We start from the raw sequence: 27,843 nt of genomic DNA on the forward strand, positions 1-27,843 counted from the left end.
ATATGGTTTCTCTCCTGTGTGGGTTCGTTGATGAAAGGTGAGATTGGATTTATTCCTGAAGGTCTTTCCACATTCCAGACAATGAAATGGTTTCTCCCCTGTGTGGGTTCGTTGATGAGAAATGAGATTTGCTTTTTGAATGAAGCTCTTTCCACATTCCAGACATTGATATGGTTTCTCCCCTGTGTGGGTTCGTTGATGACAAGTGAGATTTGCTTGTTGAATGAAGCTCTTTCCACATTCCAAACACTGATATGGTTTCTCCCCTGTGTGGGTTCTCTGATGGTGCATGAGACTTACTTTCTGCATGTAGCTTTTTCCACATACTAAACACTGATGTGGTTTTCGCCCCCCGTGAGTTTTTTCACGGGAACTAAGATGGCTATTCTGACCACAGCGCTTTCCTGCATGATTTCTTTGATGAGAAATGAGTGATATCATCTGACTAAAGCCTTTTCCTAACTCCAGCCTATTCCAGTTGCTTTCTGTTTTCTTTCTTTCCTCTGTGATGTATTTCCATGGGCCTCTTCTGGGGGACATCCCACATGGTTCTCCCTGATTCTGCCCATTGCAAGTGTCCCCTTTGGGAATGAAAACAAAAAAAAGGTAAATATCTCAATTCATAATAAAATCGAAAGCGAGCCTGCAGAATGGATGATTTAAACAAAATAGCTAAATAGACTCAGATGGGATGCAGTTCTTCATGTGTGCTTAACTCCCTCTATTCAGTGGCACTACCTGAGGGTACCAGCCCTGAAATGATTGTCCAGAAATCTGCAAAGCCCCAGGTGCTCTATTAGAAGTGTCTCAGACTTCCCAGAAGAAGGATCCTTGCATAGCTGCAGGCTCAGCACCTCTGCTCAGGAATACCCATCCCAATTCAAAAGGTTTGAAAGGTTTGAAATGTCCCCCACAAGGAGCTACGCAGCTCTTCCCACTACCTGGGAGTCCTTCTTGAATGCCTGTATGGCCTTGTAATGATGCGACCTGTGATCCTCGGTTGGTTTTGTGGGAAGTGTATAAAAGCAGGAGTTTTGTGAAGGAACAGGAAGCCTTACCTAGAGAGGCCAGAATCCCGTGATTCTCCTCCATGATCTGGCTGTGCAGGGCTCTCTGGCCAGCATCCAGCAGGGCCCACTCCTCCTCCGTGAAGCACACGGCGACTTCCCCAAAAGTGACGTGGCCCTGGATGAAAAAAATCAAAGGCTTCTTTTGCGCAGGTGACATAACACGTCCTGGCTTGGTGTATGATGCCTCTCCTAGAGAGGGAATGTGACCTCCCGCCTTAAAAACTGTGGCTGTTACCCCGTTCCTTGAAGAAAAAGTAGAAGAAACCTCCTCTGAACCTGACTGATGACAACAGTTTTTGACCAGTTACCAATATCCCGTTTGAGCAAGAGAACATTGTGGCCGAGCAGCTTCAGGCTCTCCTAGGGGAAACAAATTCTCTGGATCCATTTCGATGGGGCATTAGGCCTGGTTTGGGACAGACACTCCCTTGGTCGCCCTATGGGATGACCTCTGCCAGGAGAGACGGGGGAAAGCAACCTTGTTGATTCTCCAGGACCTCTCAGTGGCTTTCCGTTCCATCAACCAAGGTCTCCATCTGGAGCGGTGGGCTGGATTTGGAGTTGGTGGTACTGTCTTGCGGAGGTTCAGCTCCCATCTGGCCAACCATTTCCAGACCAGGGTGATGACAGACTTTTATTCTTGGTATTTTGGAGGAAGATTCTGTCTGGTTTGATTTTATAGAACTGGTTAAAGGTTTTAGTTGATAAAAGGTAAAGGTTTCCTCATGACATTAAAGTCCAGTCATGTCTGACTCTACGGAGTGCTGCTCGTCTCCGTTTCCTAGCTGAAGGAGCCAGCGTTTTTTCGCAGACATTTTCCATGGTCATGTGGCCAGCATGACTAAACACCAAAGTGCATGGAATGCTGTTACATTCCCACCGAAGTGGTACCTTTTTATCTACTTGCATTTATATGCTTTCGAACTGCAAGGTTAGCAGGAGCTGGGACAAAGCACAGAAGCTGAGCCCGTCTGAGGATTTGAACTGTCAACCTTTTGATCAACCAGCCCAGCAGTTTAACCCACTGCGCCACCACATCCCCAGTGGTTGATACGACCAAATACGACCAAATACCATTTTAATTCTGGGTTAATTTATGGTTTTGTAATTTTATAGAGGTGTATAATTATTTTCTGTCAATTGCTTTGAATCCCCCTTCTCCACTTAAACCAGTTTGTTTAATTTACTTTTAATTACGATTCCAGCTTGTTATTTGTATTAGTTGTACTGCTTTCAGTGTTACTATTGTTTTATTGTACTGTTGCTTATATTGTGGTTCTGAATATGTGTAAGCCTATGGCGAATCGGGGGCAATATAGATCAAACAAATTTTAAAAAATAGCAACTATCTATTGATGTAGCTTTGGAGAGAGCGAGTGCCAGGAAGATACCCAGGGAGGTTCGTGGCTGAGTGGGGACTAGAACCCATGTCCTCTGAGTCGCAGGTCAGCACGCCAACCACAGTGCCCACTGGCTCTATTATGCTGCCCGATTTTTGGTATCGGTACCAGATGTTGGGGGATGAGTGCAATCCAGGAAGGAAGTGCCAAAGGGACTCTGGCCCTCCTGTCCTGGCAGGGATCTGGTCAGGCATGGTGAGCAACAAGCTTCTGGAATGCACGGGCCCTTAGGCAGACCCAGGTGGGCACGCCTAACGGTCAGAGCCTTGCCAGGGAAAGAGAAGGAAGGAGAGGGATCCATTCTAGCCCTTGAGGAAAGTAACAGGCAGAGGGACCCTGGCTGCTTGCCTCTGTTCCGCCAATGAGTCACCACCCTACCTGATCCCGCTCCGTTCCATCATGAAGAAAAGGAGAAGGCTGAGACCCCGCTGGTGCTGTCGTTCCAGGCCCTGCGAGAGACAAGGGGATGGGAAGCTGGCAGCCTGTGCTTGCTGGAGAGCCCAGGATGAGAGACCTTGAAGGGGACCCTGTGGGAGGGAGGGCTATCTTCCTGCCAAAAGACTAGGATGTGAAGGGGAGTGCCAGCCTTACAAGTCAACCAAAGCATCCTCTCCATTCCCCACAGCATGCGACCGGGTTGGGAGGCACCCACCCACTTGGCCAGCCACGCTGGCTTGAAATACAGCCACACTTAGCTTGATACTTACCAGCTTGCTCATCACCTCCCGGCTGGAACCGCCTTTCAGGGGTGCTCCGTATGGTGTCTGCTGGAGCTTTGGCTGCTGCAGGTAAATCCGGACCAACTTCTGCAAACAGCTCCTCTGCCTGAAACAAGAACAGGGATCCAAGACATGGGGCAGGTTTGAAGAGGAACTGGAGCAGCAAAATTGTTGGGGGCAAAGTATGGAGCATCTTGCTGTAGGAGAATTCCAGAAAAGGCTGGGCTATTAGGAGGCAGTTAGTGGAAATGCCGCTTTCTATTTTGGCGGAATTCGATGAAATTTTATTTATATTTTATTTTATTTAGCAAACTTATATGCCGCCGCATTCGTCGAAGCCTCGGGACAGCTTACAAACATAAATGAAAAAGTATCAATAATATGATTATATAAAGTCAGAGACATCCTGGCCAAAGTTGTTAAAATCAATAAATAAAAAGAACAATTAAAATGATGTTTAAATAAAATGGTCTTGGCCTGGCAATGTTCTCACCTGCTGCTCTTCCTGTTTTTTGTCCTCAGCCTGGCTATGGAGAAAACCCTCTGCCAGGGCCACTGCCTGGCAACTGGTTTCTGCTCCACAGTCCCTCACCCAGCTCGCCATTTCTGCTGGCAGGATGGCCAGGAACTGCTGCAGGACCACCCGGTCCAGCACCTGACTGTTCGTGTACTCTTCCAGCTTCAGCCACTGGCGGGAAAGATGGTGGACGTGGTTGCAAACATCTCTGGGAGTGAGAAGCGTGTCTCTCCATGGTCTCATGTCTCCAATCCTGAAGGGAAAGTGCAAACAGAAGTCAGCTGAATAACTAAGAAACTGCCCCCCCCTTTAAAGGGCCCCCAATCTCCCTCAGGGGAGGGCGGTCCTTGCTGGGGAGCCTGGACTCCCTCCCGCCGCCCCCCGTCCCGCTCCTGGCCAGACCCGCAACCCAAGGAGGGGCGTCGCGCCCCGGGACCCACCTTTGCGCAGCGGCAGCAGCAGCGGCGCCGCTCACGGAGCAGGACGGCGCCCAACGAGCAGCTCGCCGCGGGGCCCGGGCAGGGTCCGGGAAGGGGCGCCCGCCCGCCCGAGGCTGCGGCTCGCACGGGCCTCTCCCGCGCCCCTCCGGCCAGCGCTCCGGGCGGGGGCGCGGGCTCACCTGACCCCGCGGAGGCGGCGCGGCAGCCGCACGAGGACCACGTCCCTCCGCGGGAGCAGGAGGCGGGCGGGCGGCGGGGCCCTCTCGCGGAGGGCGCGCCCCTCCTCCGGGCCCTCCACTTCCGCTCTAGGAGCCCCGCGCTCCGTCTCCTTAACCCCCTGGACGCCGAATCACCCTGGCTAGCCGGGGTCCACTCCGGTGGCCTTAACGAACCCCAGTGGGGCAATGCTGATCCCCTCCCCAAACTATTGAATGTGTCCCTAAGACAGCGCTCTGTACCCTTCAAGGCCTCCAGGGCGGCAGGTTGCCTGGGCCGCTTTGTCATTTTTTAGGCACAATTTACTTTGTAGAACTGCGCCTGAACACAGGCGGTAGCGTATACGGTCATGGTTACTCTTTGAAAGAAGAGATTCCCTCCTTCGCTGCTGTAGGAGGTGCAGTCCATGGCATGTTTCCATGGTCGTGAAACCAGTTCAGCTTCAGGGGACGTCGGAGGAGGCCTGCTCACTATTGGTGTCCCTCAAGCAGGAGAAACTGCCCAATTCCTACATCTGTTTATTCATCTCATTAAACTGTTATGAAAGCTGCCTGTTTCTACATCAGCATCCAGACTGAGTGACGGAGTGGATGGGGGCCAGTCATCTGCAGAGAGGCCTCCCGAAACACAAGCTGTGTGGGCAGGTCTGGAAGGGAGGTGCATTGCCTGTTCTGGACGGAGTTCTGCTCGCTCACAAAGTCCTATGAGAGGCTCCCCAATCCATCACTGGAACCACAAGAAGCCTCACAGCACCTTCCGCCGGCCTCCGATCGCCAGCACTGGCCTCAGAGGCAGAGCTTGCTTGCTCAGGCACAAGGAACCCATGGCTGGAGCACTGCATGAAGGGCTGGCCAGTGCACCATGTCGCCGCCTGGCTGGGCGGGAGCAGCCCCTGGACAGCATAGAGCTGTTTTGCGAAACGAACAGCTCTGGCTGCCTCTTTGCTACCAAGCCAGGTCAAAGGTTCTCGTGCAAACATGCATTTCCCTGAGCAACTTAGGCCCAGGATATCAGAGAGAACATCATCTGCTTCACCAGTCACTGAGTTCAGCAGAGTTCCTGGTTGGTGCCACATAAAGCTGCTGGCCGGATTGGGGTCCTCTTCAAGGAGAGCCGCAAGGGTGGCAACCCTCCTGCTGCGGGACGCCTGGCTCTGGACGCAAGGCAGGCTCCGCCGCTGCCTGGGTCCCCACGTCGCAAGCAATCCTGTGCAGGTGTTGTGTGTGGACGTGTCTGGCAGACCGAGATGCCCATCGCGGAAGCTGCCCTCCCCGCTGCCGTTCTCTTTGCTCTCGGTCCACCAGGTGGTATTCCAGGAGGTCCTGCAGGGAGGAACATGGCTGCTCCCTCTCACAGGTTGGGGCTGCCTCTCTGGCCAGCCAGAGTGGGAAAGGGGGACGGCTGGGGGATCTGCCGTGGTGTGCAGCCCCCACTAGGCCTCGCCATTGCCCACCGGCTGCTCCTGCACCGGGGCGGCTCTCAGTGGCGCTCGCTGGCCGGCCACCGCCGCGCTTCTGGTCTCAGTGCCATGATGGGCTCCATTTTCTGGTTTGGACAAAGCAGCCAGCAATTGTGGTACGGAGAAACCATACCCCCAACGGTAGTTTCTGGTTGTGGTTGCTCAAGGCCGTCAGTTAAATACCATAATGGGTCTTGGACAACATGTCAGCCCATCAAAGGTAAGAAAAGCATCACTGCTCATCATGTCATATGGACCTACCTGCTAATTTGTTTACAATTGTGATGTTATCTAGATTTAATACTAATGTTGACTAGTAATTAATGTTGATTAATTAACTAAATGATACATTATTTAAAGGCAATCTTATTTTTGTGTTTGTCACTACCCAATCAATCTAGGTGTGGCGCTGTAGATTGAAGGTGTAAATTAATAAATTGATACCTCTTCATTCTATTTACATTCAGACTTTATGCATCAGCACATTACTAAATGGACTCCACAGAGCTGTCTCCCCTGGACTTTCATTTTTAGATATAGATGTATGTCTGTGGAACAACATTTTGTTCAGTGTAAGAAGGAACTGGTACATCAATGAATGAATCGCTTGCCTCAGAAAAGACGTAACTGTTTTAGCCTGGGAGGACCTCGTTTTTGGCTTCAAGCACCCCTGCCTGAGTCTGCGAAATCCCAGTTGATGGCTGCTAGTTTTTGTTGTTAGCGCCTTCCAGTCACTTCTGACTTATGGCGTCTCTATGAATGAAAGCCCTCCAAAATCTCCTGTCCGGGACAGCCCTGCCCAGCCCTTGTAAACTCAGGGCTGTGGCTTCCTTTACGGATTCAATCCATCCCGTATTTGGTCTTCCTCTTCCCCTTCTGCCTTTGACCTTTCCTAACAGGATTGTCTCCTCCAATGAGCCTTGCCTTCTCACGGTGTGTCCAAAGTACGACAGTCTCATTTTGCTGCTAGGCAATGCTCTGGGTTGATGTGATCTGGGACTCGGTTGTCTGTCTGTGCCTCAGCCCTAAACCTAACCCAGTGATGGTGAACGTTTCAGAGACCGAGTGCCCAAATTGCAACGAAAAACAAACTTATTTATCAAAGAGTGCCAACACTGCAATAAAACCTGAAAACTGAGGTTTAAGTTTAGAAAAAACACATCACAGCCAGTCCAAACAAATATCCTTCGCAGCGCACTGACTGTCCATGCGAAAGTTGGACGAGTCACAGATAATGAGTCACGGCTTGTGGCGTCATTGTCTGGTGCCACTACCCCTCTCACAAGTGGGCCCAGCGTGTGCCCTTATCCGATGCTCGGCTGATGCAGTGAAGCTGCAGCGATGTGGCTCGCAAGCCGAGGAAGAGGGCTCCGCATGCCCGCTGCAGTGCATGCACAACAGATTCGACAGACTGGCAGACGCCGACACTGGTGCGCCCCCCTGACCCTAAAACATGGGTAAAATACCAGTGAAAGGGGCGATTATGAAAAGGTTCTCCTTGAAAAGGTTTTCCTGCACAACTCAACATTTCAGCCTACATGAACACAACCCAAAAATCAAATACATGCCAGGACAGAACATTCTTCTATCCCTAACCCAACCTTGGTACAAACCTGTACCCCCAAAATACCATCAAAATAGTTGATCACGAAAAAAAATTCGAGGAGTAGCTTTTTCTGCACAGCTCATCATTGATGCCCATGCAAAACACATTCGATGTAGCAGAATTATACCAAAAAACCATGTTTTTGCAACCCTAACCCTACCTTGGAGCACACCTCTAACCCTAATATACTGGTAAAGTCCCACTGAAGAAAGGGCAATATTGAAAAAGCCTTTCTTGAGTAGCTTTTCAAGCACAGTTCATCATTTCTGCCCATTCTAAAAGCATTCCAACAATCAAAAACATACCAGAACACCATATTTTTCTAACCCTAACCATATACTGCTTCACAGCCCTAACCCTAATGTAGTGGTAAAGTCCCACTGAAGAAAGAGAAATTTTGAAAAAGCCTTCCTTGAGCAGCTTTTTCAGCACAGCTCATCATTTCTGCCCATTCTAAACAGGTTCCAACCATCAAAATTATACTAGGACACCATATTTGTCTAACCCTAACCCTAGCCTGGGGCACACCCCTAACCCTAATACAGTGGTAAATTCCCATTGAAGAAAGGGCAATTTTGAAAAAGCCTTCCTTGAGTAGGTTTTTCAGCACAGCTCATCATTTCTGCCCATTCTAAACATCTTCCAACCATCAAAATCATACTAGGACACCATATTTTTCTAACCCTAACCATAACCCTACCCTGGTGCACACTCCTAACCCTAATATAGCGGTTAGATCCCATTGAAGAAAGGGCAATTTTGAAAAAGACTTCCCTTGAGTAGCTTTTTCAGCACAGGTCATCATTTCTGCCCATTCAAAACACATTCCAACCATCAAAATCATACTAGGACACCATATTTTTCTAACCCTAACCCTGCCCTAGTGCGCACGCTTAACCCTAATCTAGTGGTAAGGTCCCACTGAAGAAAGGGCAATTTTGAAAAAGCCTTGCTTGAGCAGCTTTTTCTGCACAGCTCATGATTTCTGCCCATTCGAAACACATTCCAACCATCAAAATCATACTAGGACGCCATATTTTTCTAACCCAAGCCCTACCCTGGTGCACACCCCTAACTCTAATTTTCCGGTAAAATCCCACTGAAATTAGCGGTCTTGAAAAAAGCTTTCCTTGAGTAGCTTTTTCTTCACAGCTCATCATTTCTGCCCTTTCTAAACGCATTCTCATCATCAAAATAATACTTGGGCACCATGTTTTTCTCACCCTAACCCTAATATAGCGGTAATGTTCCACTGAAAAGAGGGAGAGTTTGAAAAAGTCTTCCTTGTGCAGCTCAACGTTTCCAGTATAAACACATTCCTAACATTAAAATCATATCAGGACCCTATGTTTGCTAACCCTAATCCTCCCTTCCCCTTCATGGATCACTGCCTTGTGATGGCGAAGGGGCTTGTGTAGCTCAATGAAGCTATGAGTTATGCCGTGCAGGGCCACCCAAGGCAGACAGGTCATAGCAGAGAGCTCTGACAAAATGTGATCCACTGGAGAAGGAAATGCCAACCCACTCCAGTTATCCTTTCCATGAAAACCGCACAGACAGTACCAAAAGGCAAAAAGGTATGGCGCTGGAAGATGAGCCCCTCAGGTCAGAAGGTGTCCCATATGCTACTGGGGAAGAGCGGAGGGCTAGTACTAGTAGCGCCAGAAAGAATGAAGTGACTGGGTCAAAGCCAAAAGGACACTCAGTTGCAGATGTATCTGGTGGTGAAAGGAGAGTCTGATGCTGCAAAGATCTATACTCCATAGGAACCTGGAATGTAAGATCCATGAATCAAGGCAAGCTGGATGTGGTCAAACAAGAGATGACAAGACTGAACATCGACATCTTAGGAATCAGTGAACTAAAATGGAGAGGAATGGGTGAATTTCATTCAGATGACCATCAGGTATACTACTGCGGGCAAGAATTCCTCAGAAGAAATGGAGTAGCCTTCATAGTCAATAAAAGCAGTACTGGGATACATTCTCCAAAATGACAAGAATGTTCTCTGTTCGAATCCAAGGCAAACCATTCGACATCACAGTAGTCCAAGTCTATGCCCCAACCACTGGTGCTGAAGAGGCTGAAGTGGACCAGTTCTATGAAGGCCTACAACACCTTCTAGAATTAACATCCAAAAATGATGTCCTTATCATCCTGGTGGATTGGAATGCTAAAGCAGGAAGCCAAAAGATAACCAGAATAATAGACAGTTTTGCCCTTCGAGTACAAAATGAAGCAGGACACAGGCTGGTCGAATTTTGTCAGGAGAATACAATGGTCATAGCAAACACTCTTTTCCAACAACCCAAGAGACAACTCTACACATGGACATCACCAGACGGTCACACAGAAATCAGATTGACTATGTGCTCTGCAGCCAAAGATGGAGAAACTCTATGCAGTCAGTAAAAACTAGGCCAGGAGCTGACTGTGGCTCAGATCATGAGCTTCTTGTTGCAAAATTTAGGCTTAAATTGAAGAAAGTAGGGAAAAGCACTAGGCCACTCAGATATGACCTAAATCATATCCCTGATGAATATACAGTAGAGGTGACAAATAGATTGAAGGAATTAAATCTGATAGACAGAATGCCTGAAGAACTATGGATGGAGGTTTGCAACATTGTACAAGAGGCAGCATCTAAAACCATCCCAAAGAAAAAGAAATGCAAGAAAGCAAAATGGCTGTCTGAAGAAGCTTTACAAATAGCTGAGGAAAGAAGAGAAATGAAAGGCAAGGGAGAAAGAGAAAGATACACCCAATTGAATGCAGAATTCCATCACTATAGCTTGTTTAGGTAAAAAAAAAAGTTTCCCCACTTTGGGTCCGGGCCACAATTCAAACTGTGAGTTTCCATGTGTAACATCTCTAAGTTTTCAGAATTAAAACGTGCTTTTGTATTCTGCAACTGCCTGGAGACTATGTCTTCCCACATAAAAAAGATCCATAGGTGGAGAGAGAATAACGGCAGCCCAAACATCTGGTCTCCACTCGAGAGAGATCAGGTTTCCAGGCACCGGTCCTCCCAGTAATCTTCCCCATTGCAGGCAGCACTTCCTCCACCCTCCTGCTGGATCCCCCTTTGTGTAGAGCTCTTCCTTGTGCAATTGGAGTCTTTACCTGGAACAGCAACAAGGGGGCGAAACAGAAAGCAGACAAGCCAAAATGTTGGGCGTGAGCTACAGGACATCTCTCCTTGGGTGATTCTGAAAGCAGGTTGGTCGACTGGGAGAGTGCTGGGATCTCCACCTTCCCATTCTGGCCCCCTTGGATGAAACGCCCTCACCTGCTGCTGTTCCTGCCTCCTGGCAGCATGACTCCGCTCCACATTTTCTCACCCAGCTCACCACCTCCGCTGGCAGGACGGCCAGGAACTGCTCCAGGACCACCAGGTCCAGCATTTGGCTTTTCGTGTGTCACTCTGGCTTCAGCCACTGATGGTGGAGCTGGCTACAAATTCCTTGGGGGTCCTTGACTGCCTCATGGCAGAAGCGCCTGAAATGCTGGTGCTGCGCACATGAATCAGCCACATCCTCACCCAGTTCATTCTGCATCAGGTTGCCACACAGCTCTCCAATCCTCCCAGTTGCAGTAATATCAGGGTCTCCTTTGATTCCAAGGGTACCAAAGACGTTCTGGAACCTGCCCATATACAGAAAGGCATAGACATACAGTAACCAACTAAACAAGGCAACAATTTCCTCTTCTTGTCTTGGCAAACACTGTGGTTTGAGGTGGCTCTACTCTGGCCCTGTCATGGCATGACGTGGTTCTCCTAAAGAATTATCATGCTGCCAGGACAGTGAAATAAGCACACTCCAGTTAGCCAGCAGGTCTTGTCCAGTGAGGGAATGCAGGTAAGGCCAAGCCTCAGAGACTGGGCACCTGGCGCTGGTCCCCCACCTGGGAGCCAGACACCCAAGCCTTCATCTTGCTGGAGAGTCCAGAGCTGCGGCATCCAGCCACCCCACAGCTCCCCCTGTGCCCCCAAAAGCATGTTTCCGCTCTCAGCCTTCAGCATCCATAACCCTCTCCATGCACCTTTTCCTGCTCCCATCTTGGATTTTATCTGGCCAGGGCGGCTTATTTTATATTGGTATTTTTGCATTTTTAACTTAATGTTTGTATTTTTTTTTAATTTAATGTTATAATTATTTTTTAACTTAACGTTGTAAGCTGCCCCGAGGCTTTGGCGAATGGGGCGGCATAAAAATGTTTTAATTAATAAATAAATAAATAAATAATAAAATCTTCTCCTTAAACATGCTTTCAGTGAAATTGTATCAAGGCTTTCCATCACTGAAAGCAAACATTGCTCATCTTTGATTTTTGAAGATCAGTGTATCGATCAAGTGAATTGACACACGCAGAGGAGTAAGAAATTCTGAAGCTGAAGAGAATTAAAAACACAAGATGTTCTCTTTGACTGGCAGGTACGCTGTCTCAGCAGATGGAGGTCCCAATCCTATCATAGCCAGGAGCTGCTTCCTTGCAGCTGAGCAACAGTTTACACAGGGCAGCACTTGCTCCTGGGCAGATCGCAAGCTGGTTGCTCTCTGAAAGTGGGTCTCACTGCCTATGCTCTGTTGAGGTTTTATCCCCTCCTTTCCCTTCTGCTTTATTTCCCCCCACTCCCACTTATTTCTCGCTCTCTCCGTGGGCCTGGTTCACTCTCCCTGCCTTCACCACAGGGAAATGCGACCATTCGTCAACTGCGGAGCTCAGCATGGGCTCCTCTTCAACCCAGCGGCCGGCCGTGTGGGAGGGCCAGCCTCGGGGGGGGGGGGCGCCCCTTCTCCCCCGCCCGCCGCGGCCTGCTTTCGCCGGTCGGGCCCCCCTGGCCGTGCCCAAGCGGGACCCCCGTGGGCGCTGCGCCCAGGCCCCATTTCGAGGCGCGAAAGCCTCCAGCGAGAAGCAGAAGCGGCATCCACCGACCCGCCCTGCGGGGAAATGCTCAGGGCTCCCCGCCCCCCGAGAAGTCTCGGGCTGAACCGGGCGCCCCCTCCCGCACCGGGCGCCTCCCAGCCCTCCTCGCTCCCCGCTGCCCCTGCGGCGCCCCTGCCCCAAAGGCACCCGGCGCGGACCGGCGGGTCTCGCCCGAGCGCACCGAGCAGGCCCCGCGGCGGCACGTGCAGAAGGCGCCAGGCGCCGGTGCCTCCGGAAGGGGCAGGAAGGGCCCTTGAAGGGAGGGGCGTATCCTGTGCAGGCCTTTCCTTAATTCCCGCTTCCTCTCTTGGAAAATCTCCCAGCTCCGCCTCTGGGAGAGCAAGAGCTTGCCTCTCTGCGGGCGGTGCTCCCCTCTCGCTGCAGGAAACCTGTTTGCAAAGGCAAGCCGCACCCCGCGTGATCCTCGCAACAACCCTGTAAGGTAGACGAGGGTGAGAGCGGGCAGCTGGCCCAATGCACCCACTGGGCCTCATGGCCAAGTGGGGATTCGAAGGCAGCACCCTTGAGTCCAAGGCCAGTGCTCTAACCGTTATACCACATTGGCTCTTTTCGGTGTCAGACTTGTTCTTCTCTTTCAGAACCCCTCTTTCCACGAGGCTCAAAAGCCCCCGCAGCCGGAACAAATCATCCCAAGGCACTGAAACCCGAACTGTTTGGGAAGAACGCTCCTGCACAGACTTAAATATGCTTAGTCCTGCAGGCTGGCCTGGGTTACTCACCTGTCACAGCTGGAGCATCTTGGAGCCAACAGGTATGATGGCAAAGCCTGATCAGCCGCTTGTCACTTAGGGCTAAAAGGCCTGATCCTCATTTATCCTTGCAATTACTGCACTAACGCACGCTTTGAACTGAAGTCATCTGTGTACAAACGGTCTGCAAATGCAAGACAAGGACTTGTGAACTAGTGGGCCTTTCCTTCTCACTGTTAAGTTTCAGATACGGTGCAGTTTGGGAGACACAGGATCAGAATTTCAACCTTGGCACAGCTTCCTGTGTGCAGCTTCAGTGGGAGATACCTGCTTAAGTTTCTGAATAGCTAAATTTCTGGTGACCAAGGCAAAGACAGAACGTTTTCTTGTGTTCTCTTTTCAAAGTCCCCACAATTGGAATCCATCACTTACTGAAAGCACCAGGAAACATTGCTTTGATTCCTGGGCAGGGAGTCTTAATTTCAGTGTCCATAACATCCCACATGGACCTCTTAATTTCTTCCCGAAGACTCTGAGGTAGTTTGAAGATGAAAGTGAGGGACCTGGGCCAGCAAGGGAGCTTGGCAGCTAAGAGGGAGTACAAATTTGGCTTCCCAGATCCAGCTTCTGCTGCAGTGCCCTGCCACAACATGGCTGCTTTGCGGAGCTGGCCACGTCCAGCAACACAGCAAGCCAAGCAGCCTCTTCCCCTCCCCATAACAAGCACTTCCAAACCCTTCCCAACTCCACCAAGGCACAGCAGCTGCTTATGGATGCCTTTTTTTGACCTAGAAATTCAAAATATTCTTCCTGGCAGGGAAACTGTCATTGTCTCCCTTCTCAGGGCTTTCTTCTGTGTGTCAAGCCAGTTCAGCCCTTGGGGCAGCAATTCATTTCAGTGTCTTTCTCAGTTCTTCAAATACTTGCTAACTCTTCTGTTCATGGAACTATGGCTTAGCACTCATGAAAAGTAACCAGGTTATTCTTTGAAATAACGGACTTGACCAATTAATGTTGTGACACAAGGAGATGACTGTCGTCTTCTCTTCCAGAGAGGCAGCCCTCTGCAGCCTTGCCAAACGGCACGGGACACCCAAGCGAACATGCTCTCCATTCCTGCTAAGATGGAGCTCGGGGAGGCTGTGCAGGTGCTGGATCAGCCTCCGGATGAGGCCCAGTAACCTGCAGCAGAATCATGGCGAGATGGCCATCAAGTGGGCAAGTGCTTCCCGAGTCTGGGAGAGGCTCATTAGCTGTCCCGGATGGGGTCAGGCTCACTCTGAAAGTCCAGGCTCATACTGTGAGGGTGCTCCTCCGTCACAGAATCCTAGAGTTGGAAGGGGCCAGGAGGCCTTTGGGTCCAATCTCCTGCTCAGTGCAGGGCACCAAGTCACACCATCCCTACCAGAAGGCCACAAAAAGCCACGCAAGGACAGTGAAGGTTGCCAGGAGAAAGCCCCCCTCCCCGCGGTTTCGTCCATCCTGCCAGCAGGTGCACAAGCAGCAAACAGCCAGGGCTCAGTGCATCCCTCCAGCAATGCAGGATGGCTCGAATGCTTCAAGAACTGGATGCCGACCATTTTGCTGGTCCCCGACACTCTGTCCCCTCTGACTGAAGGATCACCACCTGGAGATCTTTACCAGGAGATGGGAGGAATTCGTGAAGACAAGCATTGGCTTCTAGTCCTGATGCTGCCCCCTGTACCTGAAGCTGCTGGCCTATGTACACCAGTCTGGGGAACATGAGTAGGAGGATGCTGTTACGGACATCCTCCTTGTCCACTTCTGGGTTAATCAGGGGCTGCTGTTATATCGGCTATAAAACCTTGAGACTTATGATGGGCCATGTTTTCTATCTGCCTCTCTTCTTCAGGAAGAATTGTCTTGGTTTTGCTAATCCTGTTAATATTAGAATATGTCTTTTTTCTACCCATGTTTTACAACACTGAAAATAATTATTAAAGGAAATAGAAATAAGACTTTAAAAATCTACCTTGCCTCATATTCTAGCAAATATTCTAGGTAATTTTTGCTCATTTTGTTATGAGAGGATTCTAAATCAAACATGTCGTTTTCTATGCCTGGGGTATATCATTGTGAGAGTGATGAGGTCAGAAGAAAGATCTGGTACATTTCTCTCCACATTCCAAGCAGTTCTAAAAATGTTACGCTAGGTTATATATCTGCTGAGAAGTGAATGACCTCATGATTAACGCTCTTTTACTTGATGAGACTTGAGACAACTCATGTCCCTGGAGCATTTTCTGGACTCAGATCTTTCTTTCTGTGATCTTTTAAATGAAAATTAAGCCATTACTTCTGTCATTTTTTCTCTTTGCACATTTTAAGCACTAATAGGTTCCCCCACCCATGTGTATTCTTTGATGTTGTTAGAGAGTTCCTTTCTGACTGAAGCACTTTCCGTGTTATTTAATGTTTTTAAAATCCTATTTCTAAGGCGAATCTTAAGCTGGTTTAGCAGATTAAAAACAATTTCAGTATAGAAAATATGCAGTAAAAACAATACTGTATTATATAACAAAATCATTCAACTAGCAAAATGCTCAGTAAATAAACAGGTTTTGGCCTGGTGCCAAAATGAAACCATTGGCACCAGGCACTCCTCTCTGGGAGCAGATTCCACAGCTGGGGCACTACCACTGAAAAGGCCCTTCTCTGGGTAGCCACTCTTCTAACCTCTTTTGGAGAGAACTCCTGAAGAAGGACCTCAGTGGAAGATCTCAATGTTCAGACAGGTGTATATGGAAGGAGACATCTAGGCCCTAAACCATTTAGGGCTTTATATGTCAAAGTTAACACCTTAAATCCAGCCTGAACTTCAATTGGTAACCATCTTCCATCTGTAATGCTGCCACCAGAAATTTAATTCCAATCTAATTAAGTCCCCTTTCCCTCAATATTGTGCCCAAGCTATAAGGCTCCTTCGTTGGACTATGTGGTCGTGTGGATGAAAAAATAAATCAAACAAAATTTTATTTGTTCAATAATGTGTATGAGTTTCTAGATGTTCTGCAGCTTATTTCTTTAGTAATAAAACAATGCATAACAACTTCTGACTGAGGTATCTCACTCTTTCCCCTCACAATCACTCATCACTCAAATCCACCTTTCTCTTCTGAATATACTTTGACCAGTCTTTATTTTACTTTACTCAGCTGAATATTCCCCTTCTGAACTCAGGTTTCTGTCAGCTTCTATCTCTGACATACCTGACAATATTATACTTCCCTTGTTTCAAACATTAATATGGTTTCTCCCCTGCATGAATTCTTTGAGTTGTGTCTTCCAACTGAAGTTCCCTTCTCATTCCGGGGCATTTATGAGCTGTGTGACCTAAGTGAATCTTTTCATAAGGATGGAGATGTTTCTTCTAACTGAAATGTTATGGTTCCCCCATGCAAATCCTTTGATGATATGTGAGATATACCTCCAGACTGAATCATAGAATAGTAGAGTTGGAAGGGGCCATGAAGGCCATGGAGTCCAGCCCCCTGCTGTTGCGGGACACCATGTAACACCATCCCACTCAGATGGCTGTCTACTTTCTTTCTGAATGTCTCTAGTGTGTGAGAAGCACTTTCCACATTACAAACAATATGAAGTTTTCTCCCTGGTGTGAATTCTTTGATGCTGAGTGAGAGAGTTTTTCTGACTAAAGTGCTTTCCGCACTCCAAACAATGAAATGGTTTCTCCCCAGTGTGGGTTCTTTGATGAGAAGAGAGATTAGTCTGCTGACTAAAGCTCTTTCCGCACTCCAAACAATGATACGGTTTCTCCCCAGTGTGAGTTCTTTGATGATATGTTAGATGTATCTTCTGACTGAAGCGCTTTCCACATTCCAAACAATGATAGGTTTTCTCCCCTGTGTGAGTTCTTTGATGCTGAGTGAGGGAGTTTTTCTGACTGAAACTCTTTCCACACTCCTTGCATGTATATGGCTTCTCCCCTGTGTGAATTCTTTGATGTGTATTGAGAGTTATCTTCTGACTGAAGCACTTTCCACACTCATTGCATGTATATGGTTTCTCCCCTGTGTGAGTTCTTTGATGGGAACGAAGGCTACTATTCTGTCTGAAGTTCTTTCCACACTCCAAACACTGAAATGGTTTGTCTCCAGTGTGAGTCCCTTGATGAGAAGTAAGATTCTTCTTGTGATGGTAAGTCTTTCCACAATGCAAAGAAACAAATTTCTTCTGTCCTGTGTGATTTTTTTGATGAAAAGTTAGATTCTTCTTGTGACTGAAACTCTTTCCACACTTTGAACAGTGATATGGTTTCTCCCCTGTGTGGGTTGTTTGATGATGTGTTAGATGTATCCTCTGACTGAATCTCTTTCCACACTCTAAGCAATGAAACGGTTTCTCCCCAGTGTGTGTTCTTTGATGTGTAGTGAGAGCTATCTTCTGACTAAAGCACTTTCCACACTCATTGCATGGATATGGTTTTTCTCCAGTGTGAGTTCTCTGATGAGAACGAAGGTTAGTATTATGACTGAAGGCCTTTCCACACTCCAGACACTGAAACGGTTTCTCACCAGTGTGCGTTCTTTGATGAGAATTCAGAGTCTTCTTCTGACTGAAGCTCTTTCCGCAATGCAAGCAAAGGAATTGTTTCTCCCCTGTGTGAAGTGTTTGATGACTAGTTAGAGTTACCTTATGACTGAAGCTCTTTCCACATTTCATACAATGATAGGGTTTCTCTCCTGTATGGGTTGTTTGGTGATGTGTTAGATGTATTTTCTGACTGAAGCTCTTTTCACACTTCAAACACTGATATGGTTTCTCTCCACTGTGAGTTCTTTGATGACGTGTTAGGTGTATTTTCTGACTGAAGCTCTTTCCACATTGCAAGCAATGAAATGGTTTCTCCCCTGTGTGTCTTCTTTCATGACAAATGAGAGTTATCTTGTGACTGAAACCTTTTCCACACTCCAGGCATATATATGGTTTCTCTCCTGTGTGAGTTCTTTGATGACATGTTAGATCTATCTTCCGATTGAAGGGCTTTCCACACTCTGTGCAAGTATACCTTTTCTTCAATGAGGTACTTGATGTAGAAGGGAAAGTTTTCTTATTTTCATAGCACTGATCCTTTTCCTGAATTTTATGGATTTCTTGTTTGATTGTGATATCATGGTCGCCGTTGTTCTCAGAAGCAAAGAAATTATTCCTCCTATTCTGATTTAGATCCGTTTTCCTTTCCTGCTCTTTGCTATTCATACCTTTGTCTATTTTCAGTGATATTCCACATGGTTTTCTCATACTCTCCATTTTCCACCTGTCACTTTCTGAAAGAAAATAAAAAATTAGTAAAACATGGAGTTAGCACAGGAGCATCTAAACACCCTCATGTCCTAGTCTGGATTAAAATGATGAGATTAATGAAATTGGAAATAGCAGATCTTGAAAAAGTACACAATTATAAACAAAAGGATCTATACAAATGCTCTGACCCCAAATAATAGTTGTGTATTTAGGGGTGGCTTAATAAAAATTTGGTATCCCAGGGGAAAAAGAAAATGCTTAAAACTGATTTTCCAATGAATGCCAAGAATATGTTACTGAATACAGTACCAGGGACTACAGAGCTATTTACATATATGTTAACAGTGCTAAGAGTAATAGTTTCTTTAAAGTGGAAAACTGAAAATTGCCCAACTGTCCAAGATTGGAAAAATAAATTGGCTGATTATACAATGGTGAAATTAACCAAATACATTAGCAGAAGGCCAATTAAAGAATTTAATCAAAGATGGAAAACTTTTTATGTACAATTCAATTAATTTTAATAATTTTATAAATTATTAAAATTTACAAAATAATTTTTATAAATTATGTTTTATAAATTATAAATTAAATACATCACAACAACATTTATTGTAAGCCGTCCAGGGACGAAAGTGATGGATGGCCTAGAAATAGCCTAAATAAATAAATAACATATATAAATGTCAGCGAACTCCATTTTTAAGACAAAGCAGACCAAAACCAAACTGACCGAAAACAGAGTGGCTCGCACAGACCTATGGCTGATGGAAATCTCTGCTTGTTTATGAATGAGTTTAAATGTTAATGTTACATGCTATGTTTGTGGATTGAAACTTGGCACATGCTTTTCTTACATTTCCTTTTTTCTTATTCTACCTTATGAAAATAAGTTTTAAAAGATTTGGGGGGAAAAAATCCCTGTCTGAGCCAAGGCAGATGTAACAGCAAAGTTGTCTTCAGGGAAAGTCTCATTGCTCACTTATCTAAGGTCAGCCTTGGGATCACCAAGCCAATCCAAAGTGCACACATGTTGGAAGTCTCAGGATAAGCATGACCAACCCCAGCGACCAAACATACATTGGCCAGCAAAGAATTCATCTCCTCGACATGAGTACATTGCTCAGTTGTGGGGTCTGTCAGGTCTATCTTAGGCTTTCAGGAAAGGAACGAGTGGGTGATTCAGGATTGGTGCACCTGCTCCATGTTAGCTGCTGAGCTCTTAAGCTGGCAGGGACCTTTGCCTGCTAGAATCATTGAAGGCTATACGTGCAGGGCAGACGGAAACACACACTTTCTGACCTGCAAAAACCGTCAAATTAATTTTTAAGAATCAGATGTTTTGAACTGCCAGAAAAATACTGTAATACTCCTCATAATACTAAATGAACTCCAAACATAGGACATGTGTGAAAAAACAGAAATATTATATTCTTCATCATAATGCCATTTGGAAACTTCCCATAAAGCAGAAGAGTAGGGAGTCCTACCGAGAGAGGCCACGGTCCCTCGGTTCTCCTCCATGATCTGGCTGTGCAGGGCTCTCTGGTCGGCATCCAGCAGGGCCCACTCCTCCTCCGTGAAGCACACGGCGACCTCCTCAAAAGACACGTGACCCTGGATGGAAGAAGAAAAGGGTCCCATCTCAGGAATAGCATTAAGTGAGTTGGATGAGCAGGGTACTGCAGGACTGACACCTGCTTGCTGTGACCACCAGCTGCTGATGGATCAACAGCAAGAAACTGCACTGGCCCGCCTGAACTTCCTGTGGGCTTCCCAAAAGGCATCCAGTTGGCCAATGGGAGAAAAGGGCGCCAGGCTCTCCTTTTCCGCCTTGCCAGGGGAAAAGCGGACAGCGATGCTCCCCAGCCCTCAGAGGCAGGCAGGGGATGGAGACATGAGGGCTGCTTCCTGCCCCTCCCCTTCAGGAGCCTTCCTCGTACCTGCTCAGGTTCCACTCCATCTGGTTCCACAAGAGAAGGCTGAGCACCCACCGCTGGCCTCATTCCAGCCCCTGCAAGAGGCAAAGGAAAGTCAGGAGCATGTAGTGGTCCCAGCACCTGAGACTGCCCCCCGAGGTTCTGAGAAGGAATCCTCTTGCAACTCGAGAGAACTTGGGACTTGTCAAGCACACAGAAGTGTAATGCACGCAGATGTACACCTGGGTAAAAAAGGAGCCCATGTGGTGTGCCAGTTCAAGGGCTGGCGTCTGGACGTGGCTGATCCGGGTTCAAGACTCCAGTTGGCTATGATGCTCACTGGGCAATACTGGGCCAGTCAGGCTCCCAGCCTGCTCTACCTCACAAGGTAAGAAAGGATAAAAGTGGAGTGGAGGAATACTGTGGGCACTGCATTGGATTCTGTGCAATAGGGAGACACAGCATATAAATGCAAAGGTAACAACATTAAAATTTTCATAGTTCAGACGGGACTGGACTAGAAAGCAAGCTGTTGCTTTCCTTCTGTGAAGTCTCCATGTAATGAAATTTCAACATTCTCTAAAAGCCTAGAAAAAGTGAGTTTCCACAGAGAAGATGCAGAAATGGTGGGAGAATAAAAGCAAGCCCCATCTGGCTTCTCTTTCCAAGACTGAAAATACACGGTAGAAATACATGCACTCCCAGAGGAATATTTACCCTGCCAGGCAGCACATCCGTCTTCCTCCGGCCAGATCCCCCTTTGTGCCAAGCTCTTCCTTGTGCCCAATGGAGCCTCTTTCCATGCAGGGGAATCAGGTCCCAATTCTGCAATAAGATCCTTTACCAGAAATGGCAACCAGGATGCAGGACATAAGAAAGGGAAGAAAGAAAATCAGAGACACAAAGCATTGGGCACCTGTCCCTGGGCGATTTCCAGAATGAGCTGGGGAATCAGAAGGGATGTGGAGCATCTCCCCCCTCCCATTCTGGCCCCCTTGGATGAAACGCCCTCACCTGCTGCTGCTGCTCCTGCCTCCTGTCCTCGGCCTGGCTCAGGAGGAAGCCCTCCGCCAGGGCCACTGCCTGGCAACTCGTCTCCGCTCCGCATTCCTTCACCCAGCTGGCCATCTCCGCCGGCAGGACAGCCAGGAACTGCTGCAGCACCACCAAGTCCAGCATTTGATTTTTCGTGTGTCGCTCCGGCTTCAGCCACTGACTGTTAAGTTGATGGACTTGGCTGCAGGCCTTCCGGGGTCCCTTGGCTGCCTCGTAGTGGAGGCGCCTGAAACGCTGCAGCTGCACGTGTGGGCTGGCCATGTCCTCACCCAGGACCTCCTGCGCCATTTCCTCCCCGAATTCTCTGCTTCTCCCAGCCCTAATGGCATCGGGGCTTCTTTTGGTTTGGGTCTCCAGTGGCACCAATGCTTTTCCGTAACCTGCCCGGATATGGAATGGGATGCAAATAAAGCAAAGTTCTTTTTCTTGTTCACCTCTCAGCATACCTTGCTGCACAAGGAGAAACTACGGCTCGGTAACAGCAGGCCACTTTCGAAGAAGAACTCCTTTGCTGCCAGGCCACGATGAGACAGGAGGGAGGGAAGCAGGCCTTCTGCAGGCAGGGCAGCAGGTTCATTCCCGGTTCCCCCGGTTCCCCGAGCTCTGGGGAAGGGAGAGGGGCGGTGGGCAGAGTGGGGGCGCTTCTGCCCGCAGCAAAGCGGCCACAAGCTCCTCTCGCCCCCCCCCCCCCCCCCCCGGCAGCGGCGGAAGTGTCTCCGCTAGCCGCCTCCGCAGCGCAGCGCCGGCGCGTCCGTAACGGCGCCCCCCAATCAGCGCCCTGCCGGCGAGCGGGCCGGCCTGGGGCACCGGGCTCCCTGCGCTGTCCTGCGGGCCCGCCGCCTCGGGAGGGGGCGAGGGGCCCGGCCGTGCCCAAGCGGGACGCGCGGGCGCCGCTCGGACCCCCTTCCCGCGCGGGAGGCTCCGGCGGGGGCGGGAGCGCGTCGAGCGGCGGCTCCGGCACCGGTCCAGACGCGCGGCCCCTCCCTCCCCGGCGAGACCGGGCGCGCCTCACCTGCGCGCCGCCGAGCCCTGGGCACACCGCGCGGAAGGGCTGCGGGGCCCTTCCGGGAAGGCCCCGCCCACGCCCCGCCCCGCCCTCTCGGGCGCCCCCGCTCCGCCGCGGCGGGCACTCGGCCCTTCCCCGCGCCCCGGCGAGCGGGGGCCGCGCTCTCGGTTCCTCGCCCGGGCGGCGCGCTCCTGCGGGGGCGGAGCAATGCCCGGCTACCTTCTTTCCCGGCCGAGCGGCCTGGTCCCGCTCGGCAATGGCTGCGCTTCGGCTCTTGGTCCCTTCAGCGCCTGGCCCATCCCGCAGGAGCCCCTCCTTTCTTCCCAAGGACCCGCCCGGGGCAGCGAGGGAGCTCGGCAGCGACGACGGAGCGCAACGCCGGCCTCCCGGATGCAGCTGCAGCCGCAGGCCCCTGCGCTGACACGGCCACGTCCAGCAACGCAGCAAGCCAAGCGGCCTCTTCCCCTCCCCGTGACAAGCACTTCCAAACCCTTCCCAACTCCACCAAGGCGCAGCAGCTGCTTATGGATGCCTTTTTTTGACCTAGAAATGCAAGACATTCTTCCGGGCAGGGAAACTGTCACTGTCTCCCTCTCAGGGCTTTCTTCTGTGTGTCAAGCCAGCTCAGCCCTTGGGGCAGCAGATCGTTTCCCTGTCCCTTGATTCTTCTCCACAAATGCTTGCTATCTCTTCTGTTCTGCAACCATGGCTTAGTACTCCAGAAAAGGAATCAAGTTATTCCTCAATAAGACATTTATCAAAGAAAGTGGAAGTGCACAAGTGAGGAAAGCCACCTGGCTTCACCCAGGAATCAATCTAGTTCGGTATCTTTCTCCGTTTGTCACCAAGAAACATTGTTAATTGGATATGAGCAGTTGTCAGTGAAGTGGCAGCAAGTGGCATTTGCTCCCGTGGCTCACCTCCCAAGCCAGCCCGCCAAGGTGAAATAGGGAGAGTTTCCAAACTAATCAACTTCCCTCTTCTAAGCACATGCATGGCATCCCCTGTCATGACTGATACCTGCATTTATCCAGTCAATGTAGGGGTAATTTAAGCCACCCAACCCTGTAATGGAATTGCATTTGCAGCTCACTCTGATGTCACTTCCCATCTCAAGACCACTCTGAATGTTCTTCTCTGGGATATGAAAACATGCTTTGCATGCTGGCTGAGAGCCAGCGTGGTGTCGTGGTTAACAGCGCAAGACTGGGACTAGCTTTGGACCAGTCACAGACTCTCAGCCCAACCTACCTCACAGGGTTGTTGCTGTGAGGATGAGGTTGAGGAGAGGAGAACCATGTACGCCTCCCTGAGTTTTCTTGAAAGAAGGAAGGTGGGATATGAATAGAAATAAATTGTCTGCTCGCTTCCTTCCTTGTATCCTGCTCTCTGCAGACCAGTGCGGGGACTAGCGGTGCTCTCACCAACTCGTCCTCGGTTTAAGAACTGTTCTGCCACCATTGCTCTGTTTAGTGCTAGCAGTCTGGTTCCACTCTGGTTCTGACAGTGCCCATCCCTCTTCCACAGGCCTGGCTCATCCCAAGCTGTTCTCCAGGACCTGACGGAGCGAATCAGTCCTGCCTGAACCACCGTTTCACTCATGCATGGAGCCGCCTCAGCTTTGACCCATCTAGCTGCCCCTGCACACAGAGCGCAGAGCATTTCAGAGGAGGCCCCCTTGCTGGTCCTGGACTTCAGCCTCCCCACTAGCAGCCTCAGTGGCTCTTCCTGGGCCCTACAACTGCCCTTCCCGTTCTCAGTGGAGCTGGCAGGGAGCACAACCGCCCGCTCTGCCCCACCACCACCGACAGATGGATGGGGGCTGATATTTGGGACTTTCCTGCCAGGCGCACAGTTCCCATGCAATCCACAAACCAGTCACAGAACCAGCCGTCTGTGTGCCAGGGACCTTGTTGGGAGAGTGGAAAGTGCTTCGGAGAGAGGGGCACTGCTGCCGTTCTCCTAGCGGCCCTGGAAGAGCCAGCTTGCTGTTTGGCTTACCATTCACGGGCCCCATCCCCTGCCGGCCCCGCATGAGATCTTCTGACTTGTGTCCTGCACTGAGACTCGCCCCTGTGGCTGGAGCCGGCAAGTGGAGCGGGGCAGGGCAGCCACTGGTGCCCAGGGGGAGAAGGGGCCAGTGAGGCGGCGCCGCCCACCACGTGGGCTCCACGAGGACTCCGGCTGAGACGGAGGTGAGCCCCGCATTCAGCGGGGAATAATCCTCAGGAGCAGATGCAAGCATGCGCCGTCGCGCTTCACTTCCATGTCACCCGATGGCCGGGGCTCCCCGGGCGCCCCACGGCAATGCTCTCGCTTTCCCCCAAGCCCCTGAGGGGTTCAGAGCCCCGGGCGGTGGCGGAGCTGCGGGGCCCTTTGCAGCCCCCCGGCGAGAACCGCCGCCTCCCTCGCCTTCGCCTTGCAGGCACGCGCAGATCCGGGCAGCGGGAAGGGAAGAGGCGCGCCAGGCCAGGCCAGGCCAGCGGCCTCCGCGGAGCTGCCCGGGGGCGCCGAGGGTGCACCGGCCCGCTCGGCTGCAGAGGCGGGAGGGAGGGAGCCGAGCGGCCGTTCCTAGAGAGGCAGGCGATCTGGGAGGAAAGGGGCGGGCCTCCCGCGGCCTTTTCCTGCCCCCCCCCCCCCGTCTTCCTGCAGCTTGAGCTTGGAAGGGCCGCCTCGGGCCTCCCCGGCGGGACTCCGTCCCCGTTGCCCCGGTGCGTTGGAGTGAATCGGGGCCCCCGCCTGGGTGCAGGGGAGGAGAGCGCGCGAGGAGGGGCGGGGAGGCCCGGGGGGGCGGCCCCCCAGCTCAGTCCCTGGGGTGCGTGGGGGGGGGGGTCTGATTGCACGGCACTGGACCCGCCCCCGTCCCCGCCCCACCGCATAGAGGGAGGCCCTGTCAGGCTGGCCCACCTTGATCGCCCCCAGCGCCGGGGGAGATGCCCCTCCTTCCTCCGCTCGGCGGACGGAGCCGCTCCCCGGATTTGGCAGGTGCGCGGGGGGGGGGGCTTTGAAGTGAGCCGCGACGCCGATTAAACGGCTATTTAGATTGTCTAAAATCACCCCCTCATTCACCGGGCTCCCCCCACCGCAAATCCTGCATGTGGGCGGGAGGCTCCCCTTGATTTCTGTTGGATTCGCTGGAGAAACAGCAACCAAAGGTGGACAAAATCAGACGAAGGTGGGAGAGGGATCGCCAAGGCAGCTGCTGCTGCAGATTTGGAGTGACTCCAAACGGCAGGAATTTTTTTTCCAGTTATTTAATGGATTGCTATTGCCATTGCATAGCTAAAGGTCAGAAAAGAGCTGGAGCCGACCCTGTGATTACTTGTTTGCAGACAGAATTAACTGGGTAGGTGTCCTTTCTAGATGCAAATGGCTGATGATAAATTAATCCATACATGTGAAGGGGTAAAATAAAAGAGGTAATAAATGAAAAAAGAAAAAAACAAAGAGGTGCTCAAAAACCCCAACAGGAAGAAAGCAAGCCTCAACAAAGCACAGTCCCACTTTCTGATGCGAATGAAACTTCTGGTCTCCTTGGAAATTAGGAGCTGCATCCCAGTGAGGCTATGACAGGATTGGACCCTCCATCTGCTGGTGCAGTGTAGGTCAGAAACCAGGAGATATATTTTGTGTCTGTTTTTATTAAGTATGAAAAGGTTTGCCTGAAATAAAAGAGAAATATAGGCATGTATCAGAATTTCTATCTCACAGGCATAGTTAATTCAGCCTGCATCGTGTATTGACCTTTAAACGAAACAAGGATGGTTTCTTCAAATGACTGACAAATGTCAGTAAGCCAAGCTTAAGGTAGTTTGGTGTAAGAGAGGCTTGCGGAGAAGAGGACAGGAGTGGAAGGGGTCACTGGGGCACTGATAAAGAATAGGTAACGCCTCAAAGGAAACCCTTGAGAAGAAGAGAACTATTAGGAAGTTGCATAGTGTCAGGATCAGCGGAGCTGGGTTGGGGTTAGGGAGAGATCTTCTGGCTTTTAAGCAAGGGAATGGGTTTTATCCATGATCAATGGTGAAGGTTCCTGCTCAGGTCTCTGGTTTCCCTTTGCCTCCCATTCTGGCCGGGATGAGACCTGCTTCTTAGCTGGAGTCCTGCTGATTTCTTCTTATCCTGACGATATAACAAGTTTCCAGGACAGCACTGTTTCGCCTTTATAGTGCCTTAGTAGCTCTACCTCCTAAGGCAAGCTTTGCCCATTATAGAGAAATTATACAGAATAATTTCTTTGCCCCCCTTTCAGTTTTGTTGGAACACGGATCAAAGATGGCAGAGCAAAATTCAGCTGGCCCTAAAGCACAAAGCGAACGTGGTGCCATTAAGACTGGGAACAATGAGGAATTCCTGGAAAGAACTGCGGAGAAGATCCAGGGTGAGGAGCAAGTCAGCTCACATTTGCAGCTCCAGCATTTTAGGCAGTTCTGCTATGAGCCAGCTGAGGGCCCCCGAGAAGTTTGCAGCCAGCTGCACAGTCTTTCCCGTCAGTGGCTGAAGCCGGAGCGACACACCAAGAACCAAATGCTGGACCTGGTGATCCTGGAGCAGTTCCTGGCCATCCTGCCGGCGGAGATGGCCAGCTGGGTGAGGAAATGTGGAGCGGAGTCCTGCTGCCAGGCGGTGGCCCTGGCGGAGGGCTTCCTCCTGAGCCAGGCCGAGGACAAGAAGCAGGAGGAGCAGCAGGTGAGGGCCTTTCGTCCAAAGGGACAGGGATGGGAGGGGGAAGACCCGAAAATTCTCTCCCAGTTGTCCAGCCCTTTCTCAGAGTTACCCAAGGTGAGGCGTTCCATACCTTGCCTCCAATATTTCCCCTCTCTCTTTCTTCTCTAATTCTTCAATTTGTTTCATGGCCTGGATCTTTGCTGCTCTTCCAGGAAAACCGCCTGCTTGCGGAAGTGATCCCGGAGTTCCCTGCAGGAGAGAAAGCCCAATCGGATACCTGGCAGAGGCCCCCACAAAGGGTTCTCAGCCAGCGAGGTCGTGGGCAGGCCACCTTGGAGGGTAAGCATTAATGTGGGGTGTCGATATGCGACAGATCCTTGGGCTATTTTACCTTGTCCCCGAGTTCGGTGTTAGCAGAGATGCTTGTCTCCAGCCTTTTTTTTTTTTTTTTTTGGTAGCTGAACACTTTGTTCCTTAAGAGGAAAGAGGAGCAATTCTATGCTATGGAACTATCAAGTTGCATATTAGAGAGAAATATTGTGGCCTCCAAGTATACGAGTCTTGCATCCGATGCAGTGCAGTTCTGTGCTTTTGATGGGAACATGGGAGCCGCTGTACTCCTAGGGGCTTCCTTTTGAGCAGTTTGGGATGTCGCCCTCCGCCTCTGAGACAGGCATGTGCTCCCAGCTTCCCATCGCCTTTGTCTCTCACAGGGGCTGGACTGACGCTTGCAGCAGCTGCTCCGCCGTCTCTGCCTCTTCCTGATGGCGTGGAACCGGATCAGGTAGGGGGGAAGATCCCTGTGGGGACAGGCAGGGAGCAGCTGGGGAACCGTCGTCCCT

General features: G+C 50.2%; 3 protein-coding genes across 5 annotated transcripts in view; 1 reads left to right on the forward strand and 2 right to left on the reverse strand.

Annotated features, from left to right (window-relative positions):
• Positions 1–12,543, reverse strand: LOC123019655 (zinc finger and SCAN domain-containing protein 21-like; the record flags this gene model as incomplete). Its single annotated transcript, XM_044422703.1, has 7 exons — positions 12,515–12,543; positions 10,969–11,072; positions 3,683–3,959; positions 3,178–3,295; positions 2,849–2,919; positions 1,059–1,185; positions 1–581 (listed from the first exon to the last, which is right to left on the reverse strand). Coding segments are annotated over exons 3-7 (1,164 nt in total), but the record flags the coding sequence as incomplete, so codon positions are not given.
• LOC123019638 (oocyte zinc finger protein XlCOF6-like) overlaps positions 1–24,583 on the reverse strand; it is a 28,684-nt gene extending 4,101 nt beyond the window's left edge. Inside the window, exons 1-7 of one of the 3 annotated variants that reach the window (XM_044422672.1) lie at positions 24,335–24,583; positions 21,286–21,707; positions 20,989–21,109; positions 20,296–20,366; positions 19,843–19,969; positions 17,069–18,375; positions 16,044–16,900 (exon numbers count right to left, since the gene is read on the reverse strand). In XM_044422672.1, the coding sequence (XP_044278607.1) occupies positions 16,673–16,900; positions 17,069–18,375; positions 19,843–19,969; positions 20,296–20,366; positions 20,989–21,109; positions 21,286–21,707; positions 24,335–24,578 (2,520 nt within the window). In that variant the 5' untranslated portion in view covers positions 24,579–24,583 and the 3' untranslated portion in view covers positions 16,044–16,672. Of the gene's footprint in view, positions 1–16,043; positions 18,376–19,842; positions 19,970–20,295; positions 20,367–20,988; positions 21,110–21,285; positions 21,708–24,334 lie in introns of those variants that run through there. The other 2 variants (XM_044422670.1, XM_044422671.1) reach the window with 2 other exon arrangements.
• A 634-nt stretch (positions 24,584–25,217) lies between these two features.
• Positions 25,218–27,843, forward strand: part of LOC123019661 — a 35,550-nt gene continuing 32,924 nt past the window's right edge. Inside the window, 4 exon segments of the mRNA XM_044422706.1 lie at positions 25,218–25,318; positions 26,586–27,022; positions 27,214–27,340; positions 27,715–27,785. Coding sequence (XP_044278641.1) covers positions 25,267–25,318; positions 26,586–27,022; positions 27,214–27,340; positions 27,715–27,785 — 687 coding nt within the window. The 5' untranslated portion in view covers positions 25,218–25,266.

This window comes from Varanus komodoensis, unplaced genomic scaffold (genome assembly GCF_004798865.1).
Source record: "Varanus komodoensis strain SLA01 unplaced genomic scaffold, ASM479886v1 scaffold133, whole genome shotgun sequence".
Taxonomy (NCBI): Eukaryota; Metazoa; Chordata; class Lepidosauria; order Squamata; family Varanidae; genus Varanus; species Varanus komodoensis.